The 23,652-nt window shown below is 42.0% G+C and overlaps 2 protein-coding genes across 7 annotated transcripts in view; one reads left to right on the top strand and one right to left on the bottom strand.

Annotated features, from left to right (window-relative positions):
- The window catches only part of LOC138958369 (disco-interacting protein 2 homolog C-like), a 122,110-nt gene extending 108,680 nt beyond the window's left edge, over positions 1-13,430 (top strand). For all 3 annotated transcript variants that reach the window (XM_070329489.1, XM_070329488.1, XM_070329487.1), the window contains exons 34-39: positions 1,549-1,719; positions 2,084-2,203; positions 2,892-2,966; positions 4,583-4,757; positions 6,242-6,365; positions 7,156-13,430. In XM_070329489.1, the coding sequence (XP_070185590.1) occupies positions 1,549-1,719; positions 2,084-2,203; positions 2,892-2,966; positions 4,583-4,757; positions 6,242-6,365; positions 7,156-7,408 (918 nt within the window). In that variant the 3' untranslated portion in view covers positions 7,409-13,430. The remainder of the gene's footprint in view (positions 1-1,548; positions 1,720-2,083; positions 2,204-2,891; positions 2,967-4,582; positions 4,758-6,241; positions 6,366-7,155) is intronic.
- A 93-nt stretch (positions 13,431-13,523) lies between these two features.
- LOC138958381 (ADAM 17-like protease) overlaps positions 13,524-23,652 on the bottom strand; it is a 32,300-nt gene continuing 22,171 nt past the window's right edge. Inside the window, exons 12-14 of one of the 4 annotated variants that reach the window (XR_011453385.1) lie at positions 22,218-22,244; positions 15,159-15,642; positions 13,524-15,118 (exon numbers count right to left, since the gene is read on the bottom strand). Coding sequence is in view for 3 of the 4 variants with exons in the window: in XM_070329512.1 (XP_070185613.1) it covers positions 18,272-19,091; positions 22,218-22,244 (847 nt within the window). In the remaining variant the exon portion in view is untranslated. Of the gene's footprint in view, positions 15,643-17,649; positions 19,092-22,217; positions 22,245-23,652 lie in introns of those variants that run through there. The other 3 variants (XM_070329514.1, XM_070329512.1, XM_070329513.1) reach the window with 3 other exon arrangements.

Genomic DNA, 23,652 nt, shown 5'->3' with positions numbered 1-23,652 from the left:
GCACTGTAGTAGGCCTACAAAACCAGCTTAATGTCCTGCGCTGCTCTGCAGAAAAACTGTGTCTGAACGTGAACTTGACAAAGACTAAGGTCATGGTTTTTAGAAAGGGCGGGCACATTGCACAGAAAGAGAAGTGGTTCTACGGAATGGATCGTCTTGAGATTGTGAACTCGTTTAAATATCTCGGTGTAACCCTTTCCACCCAACTGAGCTGGAACATTGCAGTAGAAACAAAGACAACCATGGCGAAAAAGGGAGTGATCGAAATCGTTAGATTACTGAACAGACTTGGCTGCCATTCGGCAAAGGTGTTTTTCAAACTGTTTGACGCACGGATCGCTCCTATGCTCTTGTATGGTTCAGAGCTATGGGGATATGGAAAGTATGACTCTGTGGAAAGGGTCCACCTGTTTGCGTGTAAAAAGTTTCTGAAAGTGACAATTCGAACTCCAAACAACATTGTGTATGGTGAATTGGGAAGACATCCGCTGTATATTAACTCTGCAGTCAGATGTGTGAAATACTGGTTTACACTGCTGAAGCAACCTGATTCAAGATATTCCAAGATTGCATATAAAGCTTTATGTAATTTGGCATCGAAGGGCCACACAAATTGGGTCTCACATGTGCAGAGTCTTTTATGTTGTAATGGTTTTGCTGCTGTGTGGATGTACGGAACGGTTGGGAATGAGAAGTGTTTCTTACAAGAGTTTAAAAGACGTTTACAAGATTGTTTTTGTCAAGAATGGTTCTCCTTTTTAGAATGCAGTGAACGTTTTGACATTTATAATTGTTACAAAACATGCCTGGAAAAAGATAAATACATTGAATTAATTGAAGATATTAAGTACAGAGTTGCTCTTACTCGTTTCCGCGCAGGAGTATCCGAAATCAACGCTCACAAGTTTCGGTACGCACCAAACCAAACGACAAGAAACTGTCCTCTCTGTACAGCTGATAGAGAAGATGAACACCATGTTGTATTTTTATGTCCTTTTTATCAAGACCTTCGAGGAAAGTATTTGAAAATCTCGAACTCTAAGACGCTGCAACAACAACTTGTGTATTTCTGTGGCAATAATGAGGAAAATGTGATGAACAGCTTCAGTAGATTTGTGTTCTTCATGCTACAGAAGAGACGAACCCTTATAAATGAGGTTCAGTGATATGTCATCAGGGTTTTAATGTATTTGTTGAATTTTATGCGTGACTATAATTTATAACTGTGCAGATACTATTGCTGTTATTTTAACCACTATTGTAAGGGGCTGTGGCCTTAGACAATTAAAGATTTGTTCTTGTTCTTGTTCTTGTTCTTGTTACTATTAATGATTTTGACTGTTTTGTACTCCAATCTGTATTGTTTGTATAATTTGTCATGTATTGTCTGAATAAAATCGTCTGAAGAAAAAAAGAAAAGAAAAATCTGCTTGTTTAAATTTTAGCTGCAAGTACAGGATAAGACCAAACAATAATACATACATTATAACAAAACATCTAGTCCTAGGTGGCATCACTGTAGCTTTAACTTGACACTGACATTTGCAGGCCAAAGGTGTGAACCTGGCGTGTGTGCGAGCCTGTGTGGTGGTGGCGGAGGAGAGACCTCGCATCGTGCTGACCACGTCCTTCACCAAGCTCTTCGCCTCCCTCGGCCTGGCCCCCAGGGCCGTCTCAACCAGCTTCGGCTGTCGCGTCAACGTCGGCATCTGTCTGCAGGTCTGTCCCCTTTGGCTGTGTAGATCTGATATTTTTATCGTTGGTTTAAAGTAGAACAATGAGCATTTTATGGCTGGTTTGAAGTAGAACAATGAGCATTTTATGGCTGGTTTGAAGTAGAACAATGAGCAACAAATTGACTTTTGACACAGTACCATTAGAAACCCAAGATCATAACATTTGTTCATGACGAAGCAGGAACAGTGTTTTCAGAAGACTTCCTGGTTGAAAACTGCTTTACTAGGTAGCTTTTTTAGTTCTCGAAGTATTCAGCATGTTGACTATGTGTGAGTGTGTGTGTTGTTTATGCATGTACAGGTTGTGTTGTGTTTTGACAGCGTATATATTTTTAATGTGCATTCAGGGTGCGTCGTGTCCTGAGCCATCCACAGTGTACGTGGACACACAGGCGCTGAGGAATGACCGCGTGACACTGGTGGAGAAGGGAAGCCCCAACAGCCTCTGTCTCATGGAGTCGGGCAAGGTCAGTACAAATCAAAAGCAGATACACTGTTAACGTTGTCAGGATAAAGCTTGTGCAGAAATCACGTCTTCTTCTTCTGCGTTCGATATTCATGGCAGTCATATCCTCAGGTTGGTGGCTGCCATGAAGTCCGCAGTGGCCGTGCAAAAATCACTGATTGGAAGCCATCAGTAGCACTTCTGTTTACTTGTAAGAAAAGAACAAGGAGGGCCAATTCAGCACTTATAGGGTTTTGATATCTATAGCTCCAAAAGAGTTTGGACTCATTTCATGACTTTGTATTTTATTGATATCAACGGAATAAGTTTTTATTAAGCCTGATGGTGTGTCAGTGGTGGAAGATGACAGTAACACAGATGTGGGAAGCCTGGTGGTAAGGGGCTCCGCTCCGCTCAGGACCGACGATGCACTGCAGATTATCCCAGCCCGCTACACGTTGCATGAAAGGAAAACAGGCCAAGTACTCATCATAATCCCTATCGCGGCATAAATAATATGCAGTGCGTTGTCTGTGCTGCTGAAACTGCGCAGGTATATTCTGCCCATAAGCTGAATGATGTGTGAGACGATGAAGAAGACTCTCTTTTGGCACCGGCATGTGAAACTAGGCTTGTGAGACAGGTGTGTGAAACTAGAGATGTTATTGGTTTTAAAAAAAGTATTATTTATTTGTTTCTGTTGTTGACAGCTGCTGCCTGGTGTGCGTGTGTCCATTGCCAACCCCGAGACCAAGGGGCAGTGTGCAGACTCACATTTGGGAGAGGTGAGTTCTTGCCTTGAACTCTCTTCACTGTACAATGCTCTTAGATTTTCTTTCTTCTATGATTTGTCAAGATGTTGTCACAAGAACTTAATTATTTTGTTACAATAATATTTATACAGCAGTCCCTGCAATGTACGGCCCCCGGCGTGAGCGGACACCTGACATGTACAGACACATTTGCTCGGCACGGAGTATTTTCCTTCTATATTGCCCCCCCCCCCCCCCCCCCCCCCCCCCTTAAACGGACACCTGCAAAACGTGGACGCGGACACTCATTTTCGGTCCCAACAGCAGGTCATACCTCCAATGTACGGACAGACCATCGTCAAATTTTCACCACAACAAAATCGATAACAGAGCAGTCCGGCTCTTGGTACAAAGATCACAGCCGCAATGGCGATGACAGTCACTGATAACTTGAGTGCACGTGTACCCATCAGGAGGGGGGGTTAGTTTTGGTCAGGAGTGGAGTACATGCGAAGATGCCAACATGAAACTGCACTGTGCTCTTTATTCTTGTCTGTTAGACGTAAACAACAGAAACCACAGTCGATGAAGAGAGAGTGAAAAACCGGCCACTGTTCTCAGCATCGTGTGTCTGTGTGTAACCTCTTTCATTGACAAGATACTCTTGTTTCCCCTCAACCTTGACCAGTGAGTCGGTTGCCTAATCTGTGAACCCTTCAGTTGTCTTGCTTTGTCAAAAGTTACGACACAGTCAACTGGTTTTGCTCTGAGTGAACAGTGCAGCTGGCCTCTCTGGCCACAGCCCCAAACAGTACATGGCTGGAGGGAGTGAGAGAGAGGGAGGGGGGGGGTGGAGGGGTAGCTGGCTAAACTCTGTGGGGTGTCCGGTGTCACTGCATGTCAGCAGGAAGAGCATTGGAGAGAAATAGAGAGGTGTACTCTTCCACACAATTTCCAAGCATCAGTTGTCACGGCTTGGGGTAGGCATTAGTGAGGGAGAGTGGGAGCTGTGTTATGTACAGTGTATTTCCGACTGAAAAGTCACTGCCATGCCACATGATCGGCATGCAGTCAAAGCCAGACAAGAAGAAAATAAATTACATGATTATGACATGCAGCTCTATCGGCTGCTATTTATTCAAACTGGTTTTCAAGCTTATTCTTGCAAAGCATCTGCACACGCTCCTCTGTGCTGTGTTTGTGTGGCTGCTTTCGTATGTCAGTGCATGGTGAGTGTGTTCACTGCCATGAGGATTTATTTTATCTCTTCTTTTCAACACTTTTCATACAAATCATTTTTACAGAACGTTTAAAGAAGTATTAGGAGTTTATTGTTATTGTTTAGTAGCCACAAGAAGTGATTAGCATAGACTCAATCCTGTTGTTTGTGTGTCTCTGTGTGAGTATGGGGGAGGGGGTGGTGTGGTCACCCCTCCCGTGACCGGCCACCTGCAATGTACGGACAGTTTTGCTATGGCCCAAGGGTGTCTGTTCATGAGAGGGACTGCTGTATGACACAAATCCTGCTACAGTTAAGCGCCATAGAACACTGGGGAAAAAAGCTACATTTTGTGACTGAAATGATTATCTGTTTAGTTCAGCGCAGTCAAACTGTGCACCATGTTTACACTGCTGTGATATTTGTGCAGATTTGGGTAAACAGTCCTCACAACGCCAGCGGATACTTCACCATCTACGGGGATGAGTCGTTGCACCACGACCACTTTGAGTCCTACCTGGCTACAGGTGACATCCACACAGCTTACGCTCGTTCTGGCTTCCTGGGCTTTATTCGCCGCACAGAACTCACCCAGAGCGATGGGGGTAAGGGCTCACAAGGTCTCATGTCTGACATAAGCATCATTACTGTGGAAACACCGAGTACAGTGGAACCCCCGTTTTTAAGACCTCCAAAAATCAGAGAAAATCAGGAGGGAGTCTTCAAATAGTGAGCCAATTACAGGGGTTATGGAGGGCGGGGATATAGCTCAGTCGGTAGCGCGCTGGATTTGTATCCAGTTGGCCGCTGTCAGCGTGAGTTCGTCCCCACGTTCGGCGAGAGATTTATTTCTCAGAGTCAACTTTGTGTGCAGACTCTCATCGGTGTCCGAACACCCCCGTGTGTACACGCAAACACAAGACCAAGTGCGCACGAAAAAGATCCTGTAATCCATGTCAGAGTTCGGTGGGTTATAGAAACACGAAAATACCCAGCATGCTTTCCCCGAAAGCGGCGTATGGCTGCCTAAATGGCGGGGTAAAAACGGTCATACACGTAAAATTCCACTCGTGCAAAAAAACACGTAGTGTACGTGAGAGTTTCAGCCCACGAACGCAGAAGAAGAAGAAGAAGAACAGGGGTTATGAACACAAAGTCTGAGAAAACAGGGTCTTAAAAGGGAGGGAGTCTTAAAAAGGGGGTTCCACTGTTACTTAGAATTGTCTTTTCTGCAACACTGAGTAGTATCTGATGTGATGCATTATTTAGTATTTCTTTTTAACAACAAAATGAAACCTTGCTATTGTGCGAGGCCTTGTATCTTTCAGATCAGACTGGGCGGCGAAAATCTTCAGTCTGTGTAGTGGCCAAAACATTCTTAGGAGCTGTGCGCGCTAATGTATACTGGCAGTGTCACAGTATCGGTCATCAGTATTGACTTGCTTAACCTTCGCCGGTGGTCGTGGGTCCGTGTGGACCCAGAAGTGTGTTTAATTGCAAATATCTCTTAAACTAGTTGGAATTTTTTAATGAGCTTTTAAGAATGCCTCAGGCACCTAAAAAGCTGTTATGTCCTAAAAATTCAGCGAGAGGTAATTAAAAAAAAAAGGTCATATTTAGACTACAAAAATCGTGGGGCCGTGTGGACCCATGTTTCTCAAAGAAGGAAATGAGAAGCATGGGTCCACACGGCCCCACAATGACTTCCGTGTGTAGTCGATAACCCGGACGGGCGAAGGTTAGATTTAAGATAAGAGATCATGCTGGCTGGAACTTAAGTCAAATGACCCATAAAAATATCAGACACGCCTATGAAGTCTTGCCCATTAAATTTGACAACCCATGATTTTATGATCAGTCAGTCAGACGATCCTTCCACGCTCATTCCAACTATAAGTCCCTGATGTTATTCAACTTGCATTTCGACTTCAGAATGGAATTTTGGCATTACTCATTGTAAACAGCTTTCAGCAGAAGGCCAAAACTGATTATTTTTATTATTGCTTACACGTTTTGCAAGAAACCTTGCAGAATGGCGTAGTTCTGTGTTGTACATGTTTGTGACGCAATGAAACGTGTGTTGTTGCAGAGCGGCATGATGCCATCTTTGTGGTGGGTGGCCTGGACGAGACGGTGATGCTGCGAGGAATGCGCTACCATCCCATCGACGTGGAGACCAGCGTGCTGAGGAGTCACAAGAAGATTTGCGAATGGTGAGAAAGCCTCACTTCTACCTCCTGTACAGACCCCCCATCATGTTCTTGCTCTCATTCCCATCCCTTCTCTGTCGTCCTGCCCCAGTTTGACATTTGCAGAGACCACAGAGAAATTATATCATTTCATTACCTCAATGACTAAGCGTTGGTAGAGGGGGTGCATGGGTGTTTGCCGTCTAGAGCTTAATGACTTAGCATTGGGGGATTGGGCGTGGGTGTTTGCCGTTTTGAAGCAACACTTCTTACACCTTGCAATCTGTCTAAATACCCTGCCATGTTCAAGTGCTTTTTTTCACAGAGACCAAAGGATTATATTTCAATGTAAAACATAGATGACTACTAGGGGGCCGGGTAGCTCAGGTGGTAGAGCAGTGGACTTGTGACCCTTAGGTCACAGGTTTGAATCCCGGGAGGGTCAGATTCGGGTCAACTTTATGTGCAGACTCGCCCCCGTGTCACGACCGTGGCATGTAAAAGACCTCGGCCATCCTGCCATAAGTGCAGATGGCTGATTACACCTAAACACGCACACACCAGGTTAGCGTGACTCTTTTTGCTGCCAGCTTTCCATTGGGAGGAAGTTGCCCAAATTTCACAGCTTTGGGGGTAATAGAGTAAAGGATATGGAAAAAAAAAGAAAACTACTGTAATGCTTTACTTACACCTTGGTATGTGTGTCCATCCACAATGCCATGTTCACAGATACCAAAGGATCCTAATTCCATGTAAAACCTAGATGACTACTGTAACGTGTTATTTACACCTTGCTGTGTATGTCTGTCCACAGTGCCATGTTCACGTGGACCAACCTGCTGGTGGTGGTGGTGGAGCTGGACGGCCAGGAGAACGAAGCCCTGGACCTGGTTCCCCTGGTGACCAACGTTGTCCTGGAGGAACACTACCTCATCGTAGGGGTGGTTGTGGTCGTCGACCCTGGCGTCATCCCCATCAACTCCCGCGGCGAGAAGCAGCGCATGCATCTGCGTGACGGTTTCCTGGCTGATCAGCTGGACCCTATCTATGTGGCTTACAACATGTGAAGACCCGGGCCGCCAAGGACCTGCACAATATTTGTCTTGCAAAGTGTGCGCATCACAGGCTTGAAGGACGTGCAAACTCACTGGTTTACAATGTGTGGAGAACTGGGCTTCAGCTACATGTGCAGAATACCGCATAAATATATCTTTGCTTTCGGGTTGGCAGAGCTTCACTGAGGCCAAATGCTGTGTGAAGAGGGATAAGCTGTGAGTTTGGTTTTGCTGGACCTGTTGGAGGCTGTGGAATGTACAGGGATGGAACTTTGTGGATTCGCACTTTTCATCTGAGGCTGAGAGTATTCTGAAGGATGAAGTTTGGTGAATTCGGAGAATACTGCATAAAATGTTCATGTCAGCATGCGAAATGGATATGTCACGCATGAACGACTGTGGTTGGAGCAGCAAAGGCAGCAGCAGGCAGATCCGTGAGAATAGCAATGAGTCAACACCGTGCTGATCACATTTCCAGGCAGACGACAAAGTTTGTGTAATTTAGGAGAATTTTGTGGAAGAAACTGCAGAAAGTAATACATGTTTTGTAATTGGTCATGCAAATGACCGGAAGGGATGGAAAACCTGTGAGAAGAATACAAGACCAAAAGTAGACAGATGCTTGCCAACCTTCAGAAAGGCTGCTACACACTGGAAGACCAATACCAGCGAAACCTTGTCATTCTTCGCTGCCTGTGTGAAGTTAAGTGTTGTTTGCGGTCCAAAGTGTAAAAGCTGAATTGCAACAGAAGCCAGGAGAGGACATTGTAGATGTTCAGAATCAGCTCAGGACTTCAGGAAACCTGGGTTCATGGAGGGAATAGTTATTGCAAAGCTTGGTCATTTGTGACAGCAATCATTCTTTTTCGTCTGGAAATCTGCGGTTTGTACGGTCCAGAAAGCAGCGGGCATTTTGTGGTATTTTCACTTGAAGTAAAGGACAACACAACTCCTAGTAACAGCACATTGATGTTGGTATGACATTCACTTGATGGTTTTTGGGAAGGAATTTTTCCATGAAGACCCCACCAAGTGATGCACAAGAAATGTGGAAATGTTCAGATTTTGGGAGCAAACGCTGTTTTTGCTGCAGCTACCTTTTTCCTTTTTACTAAATAAAAAAAATTGTTTTAGTTGGAAGCAGTGCTCTAATATTGATATAAAAACAGCAGAAGTATCCTTCAGTTATTGTGTGACAGTGAGGTATTGTTTGCTGCACGGAGTGTTTAAGAAGCCTTGCTTTGGGTATTGGATAAAACTCATCACTTTGAAACTGAAAGATGCTGAGCGTACATAATATGCTTGTGTTTCACAAACATCTTTCATGTGAAAGTTTCTTATAATGTTCATGAGAACAAAAGCATCATGAAAACTCTTGGATTTAGTCACATTCTTTTGTACAGTTGCTTGTATTTTCCTGCTAATGCTTTTGCTCATAAATACTTGGAAGGGAATCTGTAGCAAGGAGAGGAATGAAATTCTGTTGTAAAACAGTTTAGAGCATGAGCTAGATCATGGTTTGAATTCTTCCTTTCCCTTTCAGTCACCGTTTCATGTCATGTAGCAACAATGAACGTGACATGTTTGATTGTAGTAATGCTGATGATTATGCATTCTGTTCTGATGAATGTCATTCAGTGTTTTGTGTTTACTGTGCGTTTGGTTGTTGTGTTTGTACAAGTATCAGATGAGTGTATGGTTGACTGATGATACCGATAGAAAAAGAGTACGAGTTACTATTTTTGTTTGTTTTTGTGTGTGTGTTAAACTCACAAAAAGAATGTTCTCAAGTATTATGATCACTGTAATTTATGTTCATAGCATGTTTGAGAAGGAAAAAAACCATCATAATTTAAATGCTACTCACGTCAGCTGCTTGTGTGTAAAATGTTGCGAATTGAAGCAAGACCATGCCAGTACTGTCAGCGCAACAGTAGTTTCACAGAAGCATCCAGTGCGCACAAGTCTTGTATTACATGCACAATTCTTGTATCATTTGAGTTCTTGATGTGCCCGTTACAGAATAAGGCAAACGCATCATATGAAAAAAAGAGGGAACGAAACACAGGAAGTAAGTAGCTTGAGTAAATGCTGCACTAGGAACAAGATGAGAAACATATCTAGCCTCTGAATTAGATTTTTGTGAAAAGGGTTGGTTCAGCGATCCAAACAAATTACATTTTCTGTGTCTGATGGATACTTAAACTTGTACTTCCATTCAGAATTTCTGGACTAGAGCTCTTTGACCAACACATTTGCAATGTAAACTTTTCTTCTTTATTTTTGTTGTTGTTGCGGTTTTCAATTTCATAAAATTTCATTTTTTGCATTCATTTATTGTCTTGTTTATCATCATGTGGAATTTTGATGATAATTTCATAGATTCAAGGTTCCAGTTTTAAATCTTGGAATCATAACGGTATTTTCTCAGACATGAGATCTGAAATGATTCAGAGGATCATGCAAATATTTCATTTATAATAACTGCATAAATGACTGAAGGGGAGTGAAGGGTATGCTTGGTCTGTGTCACTGTTCTTGAAACAAGGCATTTGCAAAGATGTTTTGGAAGCAGCAGAAGGTGAACCCTTTTCATGTGAATCAATGGGGGTGAAATATATGTACTTAAGAAAAATAATGTTGATATGCCTTTTGCACTATTTTTGTCATTACTTCTTTTGTTAATGTCTACATTGTCGTTGAAACTTATGGGGGTACTTCATGCTGATTCCTTGATTTTGTGATTTCTACAGTAGCTTTTATAATTATCTGTGAGAAGTTTGATACTGTAAAACTACAGTGTTGTTCATGTTGGTAGTCCTTTGTGTGCCAAGACTTGCATTCTTCGTGGTTTTGTTATTTGGTTTATGCGGCAGTAGTCATGCCGACTTTTGTTGAGGGGGAAAACTACTTACAACCTCTTGCTAACAGATATAGTTTGGCTGTGGATAGCTTTCTGATGAATTCTGTATTTTTAAGAAAATTACAATGTGAAAAGTTAAAACTCTGGTGCATTCTGAACTGATTGCCGGTATGTGTTCTGTTCTCTTGATCTTTTGTTGTTCAAATTCAAGTTTTGTAGCTTGCTAAAAGTCGGTTTCCTGTACATTTTTGTGTGAGATGGAATAACTGTATGATGCAGATCCTTGTATAGATGATTTTAGTCGGGAAATAGTAATACTGTTCTGTTCTTGAAATAAATTACACGTTTGGTTTAATAGTACATGGTATACATCGTGTTCTGGTTTCTTAATCTTGTTCAGATCTCAAGAGAGTCAGCCTGTTGTAGCTTGTTTCCAGTAGTGTTAGTCTGTTTGTCACAATGTTGCAAAGGTTTTTTTCAGAGCTGTGTTTATTTCTGTGGCTGCACACTTTGCAATGCACATAATAGGTCAACTAATAATGGAGAATAAAAAGTCACATGGAACAAACATGCAGAATTTACAGCTGTTTCTGTTGGATTTGCATTGATGTTTTTGAGTCGTGATGGGTGCTTTACACCATGGGATCAAAGGCATTGTAATCATCTTCATTTCTTGGTGTCGTTTTTGCCACTGTACCCTGTCATTGTGTTTAACAATAACTGGAGAAGACCTGAGTTAGGAACTAGTAACCTGTGTACATAATGCCCACATCCTTAGTCATTGTTGGTAATAATCCTTTGAATTATCAAAGTTGTTTTGTTTGTGTGGTTTGTATTGTTTTTATTGTACCATTTTAATTCAAACAAAATTGGGTGGGAGGGGATAAGTTTCATTTGTGGCGTGTTTGCTAGTTTCCAATTCACTTGATTTTTTTTGTCACTGATAATGCATGCTTTCCGATACAAGTGTTGAGGTTAACTTGCAGAAAGAAGTCAGTATTTTTTTTCTGATGAAATGAGAATGTTTTACGCGGGATAATGTTTTTATATGTTAACTTGTTATTAATCATTGCATTGAATACATTTGTGTACGTCGTTCAATCCTCTCCTCCTAATCACCCCCCACACCCTTTATCTCAATGTTAAAATTTTGTGTGTGCATTGCTAGGACTGTGTCAGGTTCATGTTCTATAGTGACTTTGATGTTTGTTTGTACCTGATCAGCTTTGTTGTTAATTAAGGGATGTACCATCAGTGATTCACTTTTGTGACTTCCTTAACCAACTTCGTACAAACTTGAAAATGCATGCAAGTATGATCATGAAAGCGTTGGCCTAAAAGAGTCCTGTATGTGAATATTTACACAAAAAAGAATTTTGACAGCTAGCTATGTCTATGATAAACAAGCCATGCCTTCACCTCTGTGTGTAGTGTGTTTAGCCTAATGATATTGTGTCTGTTTGTGTGACTGATTTGGTTCTTCTCAAAGATGTGTATGTTGTGACCGACAGCCATGTTGCATATGTTGATGTGGTTGACATGCAGTGACTTATTGTGTGTGTGTGTGTGTGTGCGTTTGTTTGTTTTTTCCCCAAAAGTTGCTTGTGTGATTTCACTGTGACATACCATACTTGAAAAAATACAGGTAACTGTAAATATGTAAATGTATTCTGCTAATTTTCTTTGTTTAATTCGGGGGGGATGTACTTTTTGTATGACTTTTACTTGAATGAGGTTGTTGTCTGAAGATCTGTTTGAAAATGCATTTGCTTGTTTGTTTTGTGTGCTTAGTGTCATGTGTTGTGTGCATGGCCAGTTATATCCCTTATCCATTATGTGTCGTTGGAGTGAACACCTCTTACAAGGAGGTCCAGTCCGACAATTTATTTGCTCACTTCTTTGTCACTCCATTTTTCTGTATGCAGCATCAATAGCATTAGAAAACATGGCATTGTGGTAGACTGTGATGTGTTTAAAGATAATGTGTTTTGTACGCGTCTGTTTTGTTTCCACGTACGGCATTGCTTTAGCATAGTTTTGAAGGCGTCCAATTTCAGCTTTAGACGGATGCCTTTAAGATGAAAACCCACATGACATGTTGATTCAATTTTCCCTGTTGTCTGTTTTTGCTTCATTTGATGCTCTTTTTTTTTTTTGTCTACCAGAACAAGTTTGAATGGTTAATATGGTTTGTATTGTAAGGAACCAGCAACAATTAAAGCATTGCATACCTTTGATTTTCAGAAAATCAGTTGTGATTGGTGGTAGTTCAGCAAATCGACGTGTGAATGAATCTACATTACATTACACATCGATGTAAGGGGATGCTACCCAGCCAAGCTTTCCAGCTGCATAAGTATCCTGCTCATAATTTATTTGTGTCTACGTTTGGTTAATCAGTCTTCTCATCTGGTTCCTGTAGTTGCGTGTGCGAGTCATTCTGTGGCATGTCATTTTGCCCTCTGGTGTCACATGTTTTTTTTCCTTGTGCAATACAGTACCATGCTTATGTCAACATTATGCGCTTTTGAGTTGTCCAGAATTGTCACTGTGCGGAGGAACAGCTTCTTTTCATCTTGCTATGCAAGTCAGGTAGACGTCGATCCATGTGTAGAGTTGTCACCAAACTAACCAGAGTTTGTCTCGCCAACTTTTGTTTGGTGTCATATTGTTGTGTTGTCATCTTGTTCTCTTCACAATTTATTTTCGCCTTTATTTTATTATGCAGCTGCTGTATACCTGTAGTCAGAATTTATGGTTCAATGTTGCCTGTATGTAGCAATGTAAGGTAATTTATTTTAGTTATCGTAATGCCTTCACGTTACGGATGCACTGCTATGGGTGCTTGACAAAGTTTCTTCCGTCTTCAAGGCATATTACTGACCTGCAGCTGTTGCAGAAAATTAGTCATGGAAGGGGGTCATTTTATTATTTCGCAGTTAGGTTATTTAACCTGTTAAGGTAGAACTCAGTGAGCACTCCTCATATGCAGTATATGCCTTTCCTTTTCAAATTTCTCTGGATAGATTGTGATGCATCCAGTTTGTGAAGATAGTCTCTTCTTGTTCCTGTGGTTTTTACTTGTTTGCTTTGTTCTGCTCTTGTTTTTGGTACATGTACAAACATTGCTGAACTCAAAATCTTTTTAATAATAAAGACACTAAATTGAGACATGTTCTCTATGTATAGTGTGTTTGTGAATGAATGTCGCTGTGAGCTTCACACACTAACACACGATGAATACCAACATGCAAACACACACAATTGAGCGCACACTTGTTGATTTTCTTTATAACTAAAGTGAATAACAAAACTTAATTGATAATAGAGCGTAATTACAACATTCTTTTCAAGATAGTGAAATAATCAACATGTTAACAAAATAAGGTACATGTGTGTGTTACAAACACGCTGAAAGGGAACAATGTGGCAGAACAAATTATGTGGCACAACCCCTAAATCATACAAATGACACTTTATGTTACAAAAAAACACTTTTTTTTGGTAGTTTTTACATCTCGACAGAAAGCAATCGGGATGTGGAATTTTGGTGTGTCAAAGTTGAGGGATGGTGAGATCTGAGATGGTGAGCCGAATCGTTTACACAAGGACTAGCTGTGCCTTTAAACATTACAGGCGGCTTGACTAGGCACACTGCTGTGAAATCTACATCTCGTGCTTTCCGTAGGGACACTGGAGTATGCATCACGATAGACACTCAAACTAAAACTTGTGCTAAATTCCGTTTCTTAATTAATTGCACATGAAAAACATTGCAAGACATATGAAAACGAACAAACGAATAGGTCTTTCTTTCTTTATTTGGTGTTTAACGTCGTTTAAACGAGTAAGTACTGACACAAGTATTAACACATTTAAAAAAGCAAACATTCAAAGATCCATTTATCAGGAACAGGAAGTAAGTAAAACCAACTAACACAAAATCCAAAGAATGTATGCATACATGTATGCACAAAGTAAGCACTATTTAGGAAGTCAGTCATTCAACCACTAAATCCAGAATGAACAAAGTAAAGATACAAAAAAATGCATCCCAGAGCAAACAATGTTAGAGATGGCCGAAGCTCCTACTCAACGTTCAGCCTAATCCAATCATTCAGAGGTGAATGATTCATAGGAAGGAGTGGGCGAGGGCCCTCAGGCTCGGGAGGGCGTTGGGGGTGGGGTGCGGGGGGTCTGGGGGTCAAAGAAACGATTGCATCAGGGCTGTTACGGCACATATTGTCGCCCCTGCATATATTGTCGCCGGCGACAATATGTGCAGGGACAACAATATGTGCCGTCTTAGGCGGCACATATTGTCGTCCCTGCACATATTGTCGCCGGCAAAGCGACCCTAGCGGCACATATTGTCGTCCTTGCACATATTGTCGTCTGCCGCTCGTGGGCTTATCTTCTATTCGAAAATGTGTGTGTGTGTGTGTGTGTGTGTGTGTGTAGTGTGTGTGTGTGTTTATGTGTGTGTGTGTTTCTGTGTCTCTCTGTCAGTCTGTGCGCACGAGCGTGTGTGTATGTGTGTGTGTGTGTGTGAATGTGTGTGTTTCAGTGTGTGTGTGTATAAGTGTATGTATGTGCTTTTTTGTGTGTGTGCGTGTGTGTGTATAAGTGTATGTATGTGCTTTTTTGTGTGTGTGCGTGTGTGTGTGTGTGTGTGCGTGCGTGCGTGCTCCCTCTCTCTCTCACACACACACACACACACACACCTACACACACTTTCGAATAGAAGATAAGCGCACGAACGGCCAACAACATGTGCCGGGACGACAATATGAGCCGCCAAGGTCGCTTTTTTTATTGTCGCCGGCGACAATATGTGCAGGGGCGACAATATGTGCCGCCTAAGACGGCACATATTGTCGTCCCGGCACATATTGTCGCCGGCGACAATATATGCAGGGGCGACAATATGTGCCGTAACAAGGGCTGCCTGCAAAGATCTATGCTTCGAGCATGTGAATCTGCCAAAGTTCTTACATTGTGCAGTTGAGATCAATGTAAACGCTGTGATGTGTTCCGTCGTGCAACAGACTTGAGTCACCAATACAGTGTTCTGTAAAACACCAAACATTCCATCCGCAGAATGCACTGTTACACTGTCACTTAACTCTGTTCATCACTAGCACTATGGTCATCCTCTTCATCTTCACCAAAGGGACTGTCCTCCTCATTGTTCTCGTCATAGTGAAGCTTATCATCAACATCATCATCGTCGTCACCACATTGGTCGTCACGGAAATATTCGGCTTTCTCCTTCTCATCATCGGCATCATCTGCATGCTCAGAATTACGCCTATGGTCTCCTCCGCGGCCTTCGACACTATTATTAGAATCCTTCGAATTTCGCTCTTCATCCTCTCTGTGTCTGTGACCAAAAAAATCCAGATTTAGCATGTCCACAGACAAATGATTTATACAAGTACTGCCAAAGTTTTATTTGCATGTAACCACTGGGGTAAATTTGCTAGTCATATAAAATCATGAGAAAACTAGAGAAGGGCACTGCCCTCATGATTCACGTTTAATTTTTTTTATTTCATGTATGTATATTTAACGTTGAATAAACTAAAAGGAAGACAACAAATTAAACAGTACGTCTTTTACACTAAAGGCCCACTCTGCCTCCTGTAAACCATCAACAAACCGCTACAGTTTCTTCGAAGATGCCGCCACTCGGATTGTATCACGTACTCAATCAATCAATCAATGAGGCTTATATCGCGCATATTCCGTGATGCCGTGTGAGATGAAATTTTATACGGCCAGTAGATTGCAGCCATTTCGGCGCATATTTACCTTTCGCGGCCTATTATTCCAAGTCACACGGGTATAGGTAGACAATTATTAACTGTGCCTAAGCAATTTTGCCAGGAAAGACCCTTTTGTCAATCGTGGGATCTTTAATGTGCACACCCAATGTAGTGTACACGGGGGGGGGAGGGTTCGGACACCGACGAGAGTCTGCACACAAAGTTGACTCTGAAATAAATTTCCGCCGAACCTGGGATCGAACTCACGCTGACAGCGGCCAACTGAATACAAATCCAGCGCGCTACCAACTGAGCTATATCCCCGCCTACGTACTATCAGTCATATGTTGTATTTTCGATGCAGAGGTACACAATAATAATAATATGTTATTGCAGATATTGAGTTGTCTTGAACCCGTAAACGACTTAATTAATCATGTATGAAAAGTATGAACATAAAAAATTTGTAAAAAGTGGGTTACAAGTGGTCCAATGCTCCCGAGTTGAATAAACCACGGTGTGTGGTTTAGGCTTGCTAAATAGCCATTCAAGTGATCTGTGTCATGTAATGCTGTCAAATGCACTGCGAGTGTGTTCCATAAGAATGGTATTGCAGTTTAAGTAAAAGATGTCATCGTTCTGTAAATTTCCTGTGAGGCGGAGTGGGGCTTTAAAAAAAATATTGTTGAAAAAATCACTTTCGAAGTTGTACTATGCGTTACAAAGATAACTTTCAAAAATCAGGGAGTGTTTCAGTACAAACATATCAACAGCAATCATGTTTCACAGACAGATAATGTAGTAATGTTTACAGGCCTAGCAAAATTACACCAGTGGTTATACGCAAATGAAACGTATCACTCTTTGTGTCAATCATTCGTCTGTAGACACGCAAGTCATGAATTTTTTGGACGTAGGTGATCAGTTCTATGACAGGTTTTAACATTTTTTTCCAGAACATTGCATAACATCTGAACAAATAACTCTAACTATCCAAAATTGTATTTGAAGTATGTCTGGTATGTAGGCATAATATTCTGAAAGTTTCAAAGTAATCCATCACGACATTTCTGAAATACAGCGCTTTTTTCATGGCACACCTCTAACTTGACCAAAACACCCCTCATGTTTTTGACCTCTTATGCGCTCGACATCTGCAGAAGTAAGAATAGCATAACCCACAGAATACGCAAGCTAGTAAACAAAACAATAATGTTCAGGGTAGATCATTGATTTGACTTCCCCCTCAAATATAAAAATTGCAAAATATTGCCTATTATGATTTTTCGTCAATTTTCAATCGGTCCCTTCCGTTTTTGTCATGTCGAACACATACTGATAAACGACAATGTGTAGGACTGTGACAAAGTGATTGCTGTCATTTGTGAGCTAACTTCGGTTAACAAATTGGTCTGCAATGTTACTTATGCACGCCACTTTGCTGAAATAAACATGACATCCTTCTTGATTGAAGTTTTTGAGTTGAGCGTTGTAATCAGCTAACCACAATGTCGTCACAGCACATACACATAAAAGCTTTCTTTCCAGAAGTTTTTTTAAACTAAACAGAAAATTCACCACAGTTCAACCACCAAAGAACCAATAATCAGGAACAGAGGAACTGAAGTTCAACCAACCATGCAACAAGCGATCAGTTTAATGAACATGCATACACCCAATAAGTACAAGTCAAAGTATTAATGAACCACTTCATCCAGAACGAACAGAGAAAATGTTACAATAAGATTGTTTCCCAGAATGACGTATATGTCAGAGAAGGCTGGGATTCCATTGCAAGTTGAGTTCAGTCCAGTCGTGGAGTGCTGCACGATTCGTGGGTTGAATTAGGTGGGGTTAGAGGTGGGGCTCAAGGCGGTCTTGAAAAAGCAGGGGGAAGTTAAGATAAAACCACTGCATCGAGGCTGCGAGTGTCTATATTTGCAGTTTGTGAACCCGCCTAAATTCTTAGTTTACTTGCTGCTGTTGAGATCGGTGTCAACTTTGTGGTGGGCTCAAGTCTGTCACAGTAGATTTGAGAAAGAACAGAAAGGTCGCTAAATGTAAATGGCTGGAATTGTTATCATCAGACCATGCCATGGCAATGGCGGTCACTCAGCTCGGATTACCAGACGGAAGAGAAAAAAAGGCATCAGAATGCAGTTGTTATCTTGAGGGATTTCATCTGCACTATGCTCGCCATAGTGAGGACTGAACGCCTCACGTTTCTCGGCGGACCGATGGTTGTCACGGACATGGTCCTCCATCTCCTTTTCCCCCCTCGTCCTCGTGGCGATTGAGAGCATCCGAGGGATGTTGGAACCAACCAGCTTTTTCTCCCTTGGGGCTGCCTGTGTCAGAACCCTTGGAATCCTTGCGGTTGTGTGCAGAGGCACGTCGAGAATGATATTGATCGAGGAGTGCTAGTTTGTGCCCACCTGCGTCTGAAGAGATGTGCTTGTGTGGGTCCACTGAAGCGGAGGAGCGCCCTGAGTGATGCTGGAGTGTGTCGGGGGATTCTTGTGATCTACATCTCTGGCTGCCTGTGTCTGAGCTGCTGTCGCTGTGTACCCTTCTAGCGTTGTGGCTTTTGTTGGCGGGCATGGAAATTGGACGTGGCGATGTACTGTGTGATACCACATCAACAGGGGTCTCATGAAAGCCGGATAATCCAATCTCATTGAGTACTCTAGGCCCTTCTTGACCACTTAGTGCCCCTCTCCCACTCGGAGGCCTAGTTCCACTGGGTGTCCTGATACCACCCGGAGGCCTAGGGCCACTTGGTGTTCCGCTCCCACCCGGAGGCCTTGGCATTCTTGGTGTTCCAATCCCACTCGGAGGCCTAGGCCCACTTGGTGTTCTGCTCCCACTCGGAGGCCTTGGCGCTCTTAGTGTTCCGCTCCCACTTGGTGGCCCCTTTCCACTTTGAGGTCCATATCCGCCGTATGGCTTTTGCCCACTCTGGGCCCCGTGCCCGCCCTGTGGTTTCCCCTTGCTGCCTGCTGCCCCGTCCCTGGTGGTCTCCCTTACCGTGGGCAGACGGCCGCTGACAGGCCCTCCTGTGATTCTGCTCTCACAGCCACAAAACATTCTACGTTAGCACACATTCAAACAAGACAAATGGTCCGATGCAAACCTAAACTGGAGACAACACACACACACACACACACACACGCACAGGGACTTTTTTTAATTTTTAATTCAGGACTTCCATGGATCCTTCGGCAGAAGCACGAAGTTCCGCCACATCAACTGAGGCAATACTTGATAAATCATAACGAAAAACAGAACGTACTATATTTCACAAATGTTCGCACTATGAAAGCTACAGAGGATGTTCTCACCAAATAATTATGTAGCACTTCATTTAGTGTGCAACTTCTGAATACCACCCCCCTCCCCCCTCCCTCCACTATCACGAATTGATCACTCTTATTAAACACCATGCAGGGGGGGGGGGGGGGGGGGGGGGGGGGGGGGGGCTACTCTACCACAAATAAACAGATATAAGATGAATCCACAAAAAATAAGCACACTCTGGTTGGCACAAGTAAATATAAAATTATTAGCTAAATTAGCGAAATATTGTCAAAAATATTTGGCTGGACTTTTTGTTGAGTTAGAGACGCGAAACGACATGAAAGAAATTAAAGTGAAAAAAACCCACCCACAAATCCAGCTACAAATGCAGTTAATTCTTCATATGAAATAGAAATTAATATCCGCTGAAAATCCCCTAACGCATCCGCAATGCTTTAAAACAAATTATAATCTATTATCATTTATGTGATACATTCTAAATAAAGAATACTGCAATTTCTGCTTGGGTGTTCAGATTGTAACTGAATTATGAGTGCATTCAACTATAACGGACACCAGACCAGTGTGTAAGCACATGCATACACTTTCTGTTCTATCTCTGTCCATTTTCTACAAAACACTGCGTTTTTTTGTGTCCCTTCTCTGACGGTTGCAAACAAGATTTTTCTTCACGCAGTGTCATTTTCCAGTTTATACATTTCAATACATCTTTTGGTGACCAGTGGCCAAAAAGTAGACACAATACCCTGCTCAAAGTGTATCACACACTAATATCATAAATACGGAATACAGGAATAGAGTACGAGTAACTAATACCAAACCAAAACAACAAAACAAAACAAAAACGCCTGCACAATAGTGATATGAACAAAATGATGCACAACATAAAGAAAGCTGCAACAAACTGAAATAAAGCTGCACACAACCAAAGAAAAAATAAACAACTTGTGATGCACAAAAAAAAAGTCCAAACACCAATACAATGTCAATAAGAATACACAAATACCATGCAAGTAGGGAGGGGTTGCCTAATATGGACCGGCGCCGAATATGGACCACCTCCTGTTCTGACAAACTAACGGTTTTAGCACACCCAAAACAATTTCATTCGCTGTATTTACCCTCTTTGGATCACTTGCACATGTCAAAACAGAAAAACAAACCACATAAACCGTTCAGCTTTATCTCTTTGTTACACTTTTGGCAGCGTTCACTCTCAATTTGACGCTTAAAACGGACTAGTTTCTGTCCAAAGCCAAAGTTTTTATCACACAAAAATTGATATATATGGAAGCTAAGACTGTATTTGTTTCATTTAGCAGTGTCGACCCCGAGTTTCTACTGCAAACAAAAAATAAGAGCAACATTTCAAAGTACATGTATGTGTATGTCCCCTAATATGGACCCACCTCAACAAATAGAAGAAAATAAAAGCTAAAGGCTAATTTCATGAATTCGCCAAGAAGCTTGCTAAAAATAACGTATAACTAGCCATCCAGCTTTCAACAAAATATAAACAAGTCGCGTAAGGCGAAAATACAACATTTAGTCAAGTAGCTGTCGAACTCACAGAATGAAACTGAACGCAATGCAACGCAGCAAGACCGTATACTCGTAGCATCGTCAGTCCACCGCTTATGGCAAAGGCAGTGAAATTGACAAGAAGAGCGGGGTAGTAGTTGCGCTGAGAAGGATAGCACGCTTTTCTGTACCTCTCTTCGTTTTAACTTTCTGAGCGTGTTTTCAATCCAAACATATCATATCTATATGTTTTTGGAATCAGGAACCGACAAGGAATAAGATGAAAGTGTTTTTAAATTGATTTCGAAAATTTAATTTTGATCATAATTTTTATATTTTTAATTTTCAGAGCTTGTTTTTAATCCAAATATAACATATTTATATGTTTTTGGAATCAGAAAATGATGGAGAATAAGATGAACGTAAATTTGGATCGTTTTATAAAAATTTTTTTTTTTTACAATTTTCAGATTTTTAATGACCAAAGTCATCAATTAATTTTTAAGCCACCAAGCTGAAATGCAATACCGAAGTCCGGGCTTTGTCGGAGATTACTTGACCAAAATTTCAACCAATTTGGTTGAAAAATGAGAGCGTGACAGTGCCGCCTCAACTTTCACGAAAAGCCGGATATGACGTCATCAAAGACATTTATCAAAAAAATGAAAAAAACGTCTGAGGATATCATACCCAGGAACTCTCATGTCAAATTTCATAAAGATCGGTCCAGTAGTTTAGTCTGAATCGCTCTACACACACACACAGACAGACAGACACACACACATACACCACGACCCTCGTCTCGATTCCCCCCTCTATGTTAAAACATTTAGTCAAAATTTGACTAAATGTAAAAATAGTCTTCTTTTCGTGGAAGCCGATAATTTCATTTATTTTCTCTCTGTGTTTGATAAGTTTCTTGAGTATGTTGTTGTGCTTCAAATAACGTTCTCGTCAAACCGAAACAGATAATCATAAACCAAAAGCATTTTTGAATTAGTCTGACTTGCACACTTAGTTGTATCATGTTATTTTGAAGTGTAGGGGGCTTTTTACAGTGATGCGCCCAGACTCCTAAAATGGACCAATATAAAATTTGTCAGTATTTAATTTTTGCTGAATGTCTATCATTGCTCATTCGCTCTTTATAGAGTTAACTAAAGAGAGAAGAACTACCAAACACAAATTAAAACTTCTTTGCAAGAAAACAAGCTAGTTATTAGCATGAAACAAAAAGTGGTCCATATTAGGCAACCTTCCCCTAAAGCACAAAATTACAAAAGTACCACTTCAACGCGAAGAAACTTTCACACACACACAAGTTTGGCAATTGCAGTAGTACTAATCTCACCCTTTTTGCACGAGCTTTTGCCTTACACTGAATTGAGGCACAGAGACAAAACGTCATCAACTAGGAAAACCATTTGTTAACGAATCAAATTCACAGACAAACGCTTGTATCATTATTAAATACATTTCGGCATTAGCTATAAATGAGTTTATGAGGCTGCAGCAGCACCTGGACAGGACGCGACAGGACCTACTCCTGCCGTTGCGGCTCGCGGAACAGCCGGGTCTAGGGTTTTCCTTGCCAAGCCACTCAGTGCCAACAGAGGCACCCCACCGTGAAACCTGGTCCTGCACTTGGGTGCCAACGACATCGTGTTTGTGGATCAAAAACAGTTGTTGCAGGAATTAAAGGAACTGGTTTGCTTTATCAGCGCCTACTGCCCAGCAGTGACTTCGCTCTGGTTGGACATACTGCCCCGTGTGGCATGGCGGTATGCCCGCAGTCAGCAAGGTGCTGAGAACTCTCCGCGAAGGCTGAATGGAAGGGTCAGGTGCTGAATTCGAAACGAGCATGGCAGAATTATCTACCACCCTAACATCGGGGAGGATTGCTCGGCATCACCTCAACCATGGGGGGAAATGAACTCTTTGAATTAAACATGGAACAGCAACTTGCCAAAATTGTTTTAAACTTAACGCCCCAAGAATACGGATTGGCAAAACATCTACTCATAGCTGTTAGTGGCGGAAGATAAGCATGGTAAAGGGGGACACTGCATTCTGCTGTATTTCGGTAGATTAATTCTTACAGGACTTACGCAGGGTCCACAGGTGAGCCCAAGCAAACCAGGGGATGTGGCAAGCGTAACCATGGGATGGGATATCCCGTGGCCGGTTCTGGACCCTGCTCCCTCCAGATCTGAGGCCTGGGGCTGGTAGCAAAGCCCCGCAAAACAGCAGCATGGGTGCCGGAAAGCAAGCACATGGTAATGGTTTCACACCCCGACCATGCTGACTCAGGGGCAAATGAAGGTTTGCAGTGGATCTCAGACCCGTTGTTGCCAGCTAAACTGGGTCAAGCTTTTGGAGGGATGGAATTTCACAATAAAGCAGTTACCCCCCCCCCCCCCCCCCTTCCCTTAGCCATGCTTATCTTCCGCCAATCCGTGCCCATTTTATGCCAAAACCTTTACCTATGTTGATTTATCAGTCCAGTAAAAATGAACTTGACTGATCATAAGGCTTGTATTTTTATTGATTATCTCCCTTGATCAAGATGGGGGATATTTGTGTTGCATGGTTGTTATATACTTAGTCTTGTCATAAATCGCATAGGGTACAGTTCCTGACATTTCTCTGCTTCAAACAACAACAAAGAAAAGAAACAAACTCAGAAAAACACAGAAAAAGCATGAACGCATCATTATTAAATCAAAGCTGAACAAAGTTTGTGCAGTGTTTGCCAGTGGCAACGGTGCGATGACCATGACATTTGA

This window comes from Littorina saxatilis, linkage group LG2, assembly GCF_037325665.1.
Source record: "Littorina saxatilis isolate snail1 linkage group LG2, US_GU_Lsax_2.0, whole genome shotgun sequence".
NCBI classification, from domain to species: Eukaryota; Metazoa; Mollusca; class Gastropoda; order Littorinimorpha; family Littorinidae; genus Littorina; species Littorina saxatilis.
This window is presented reverse-complemented; position numbering and strand designations above follow the sequence as displayed.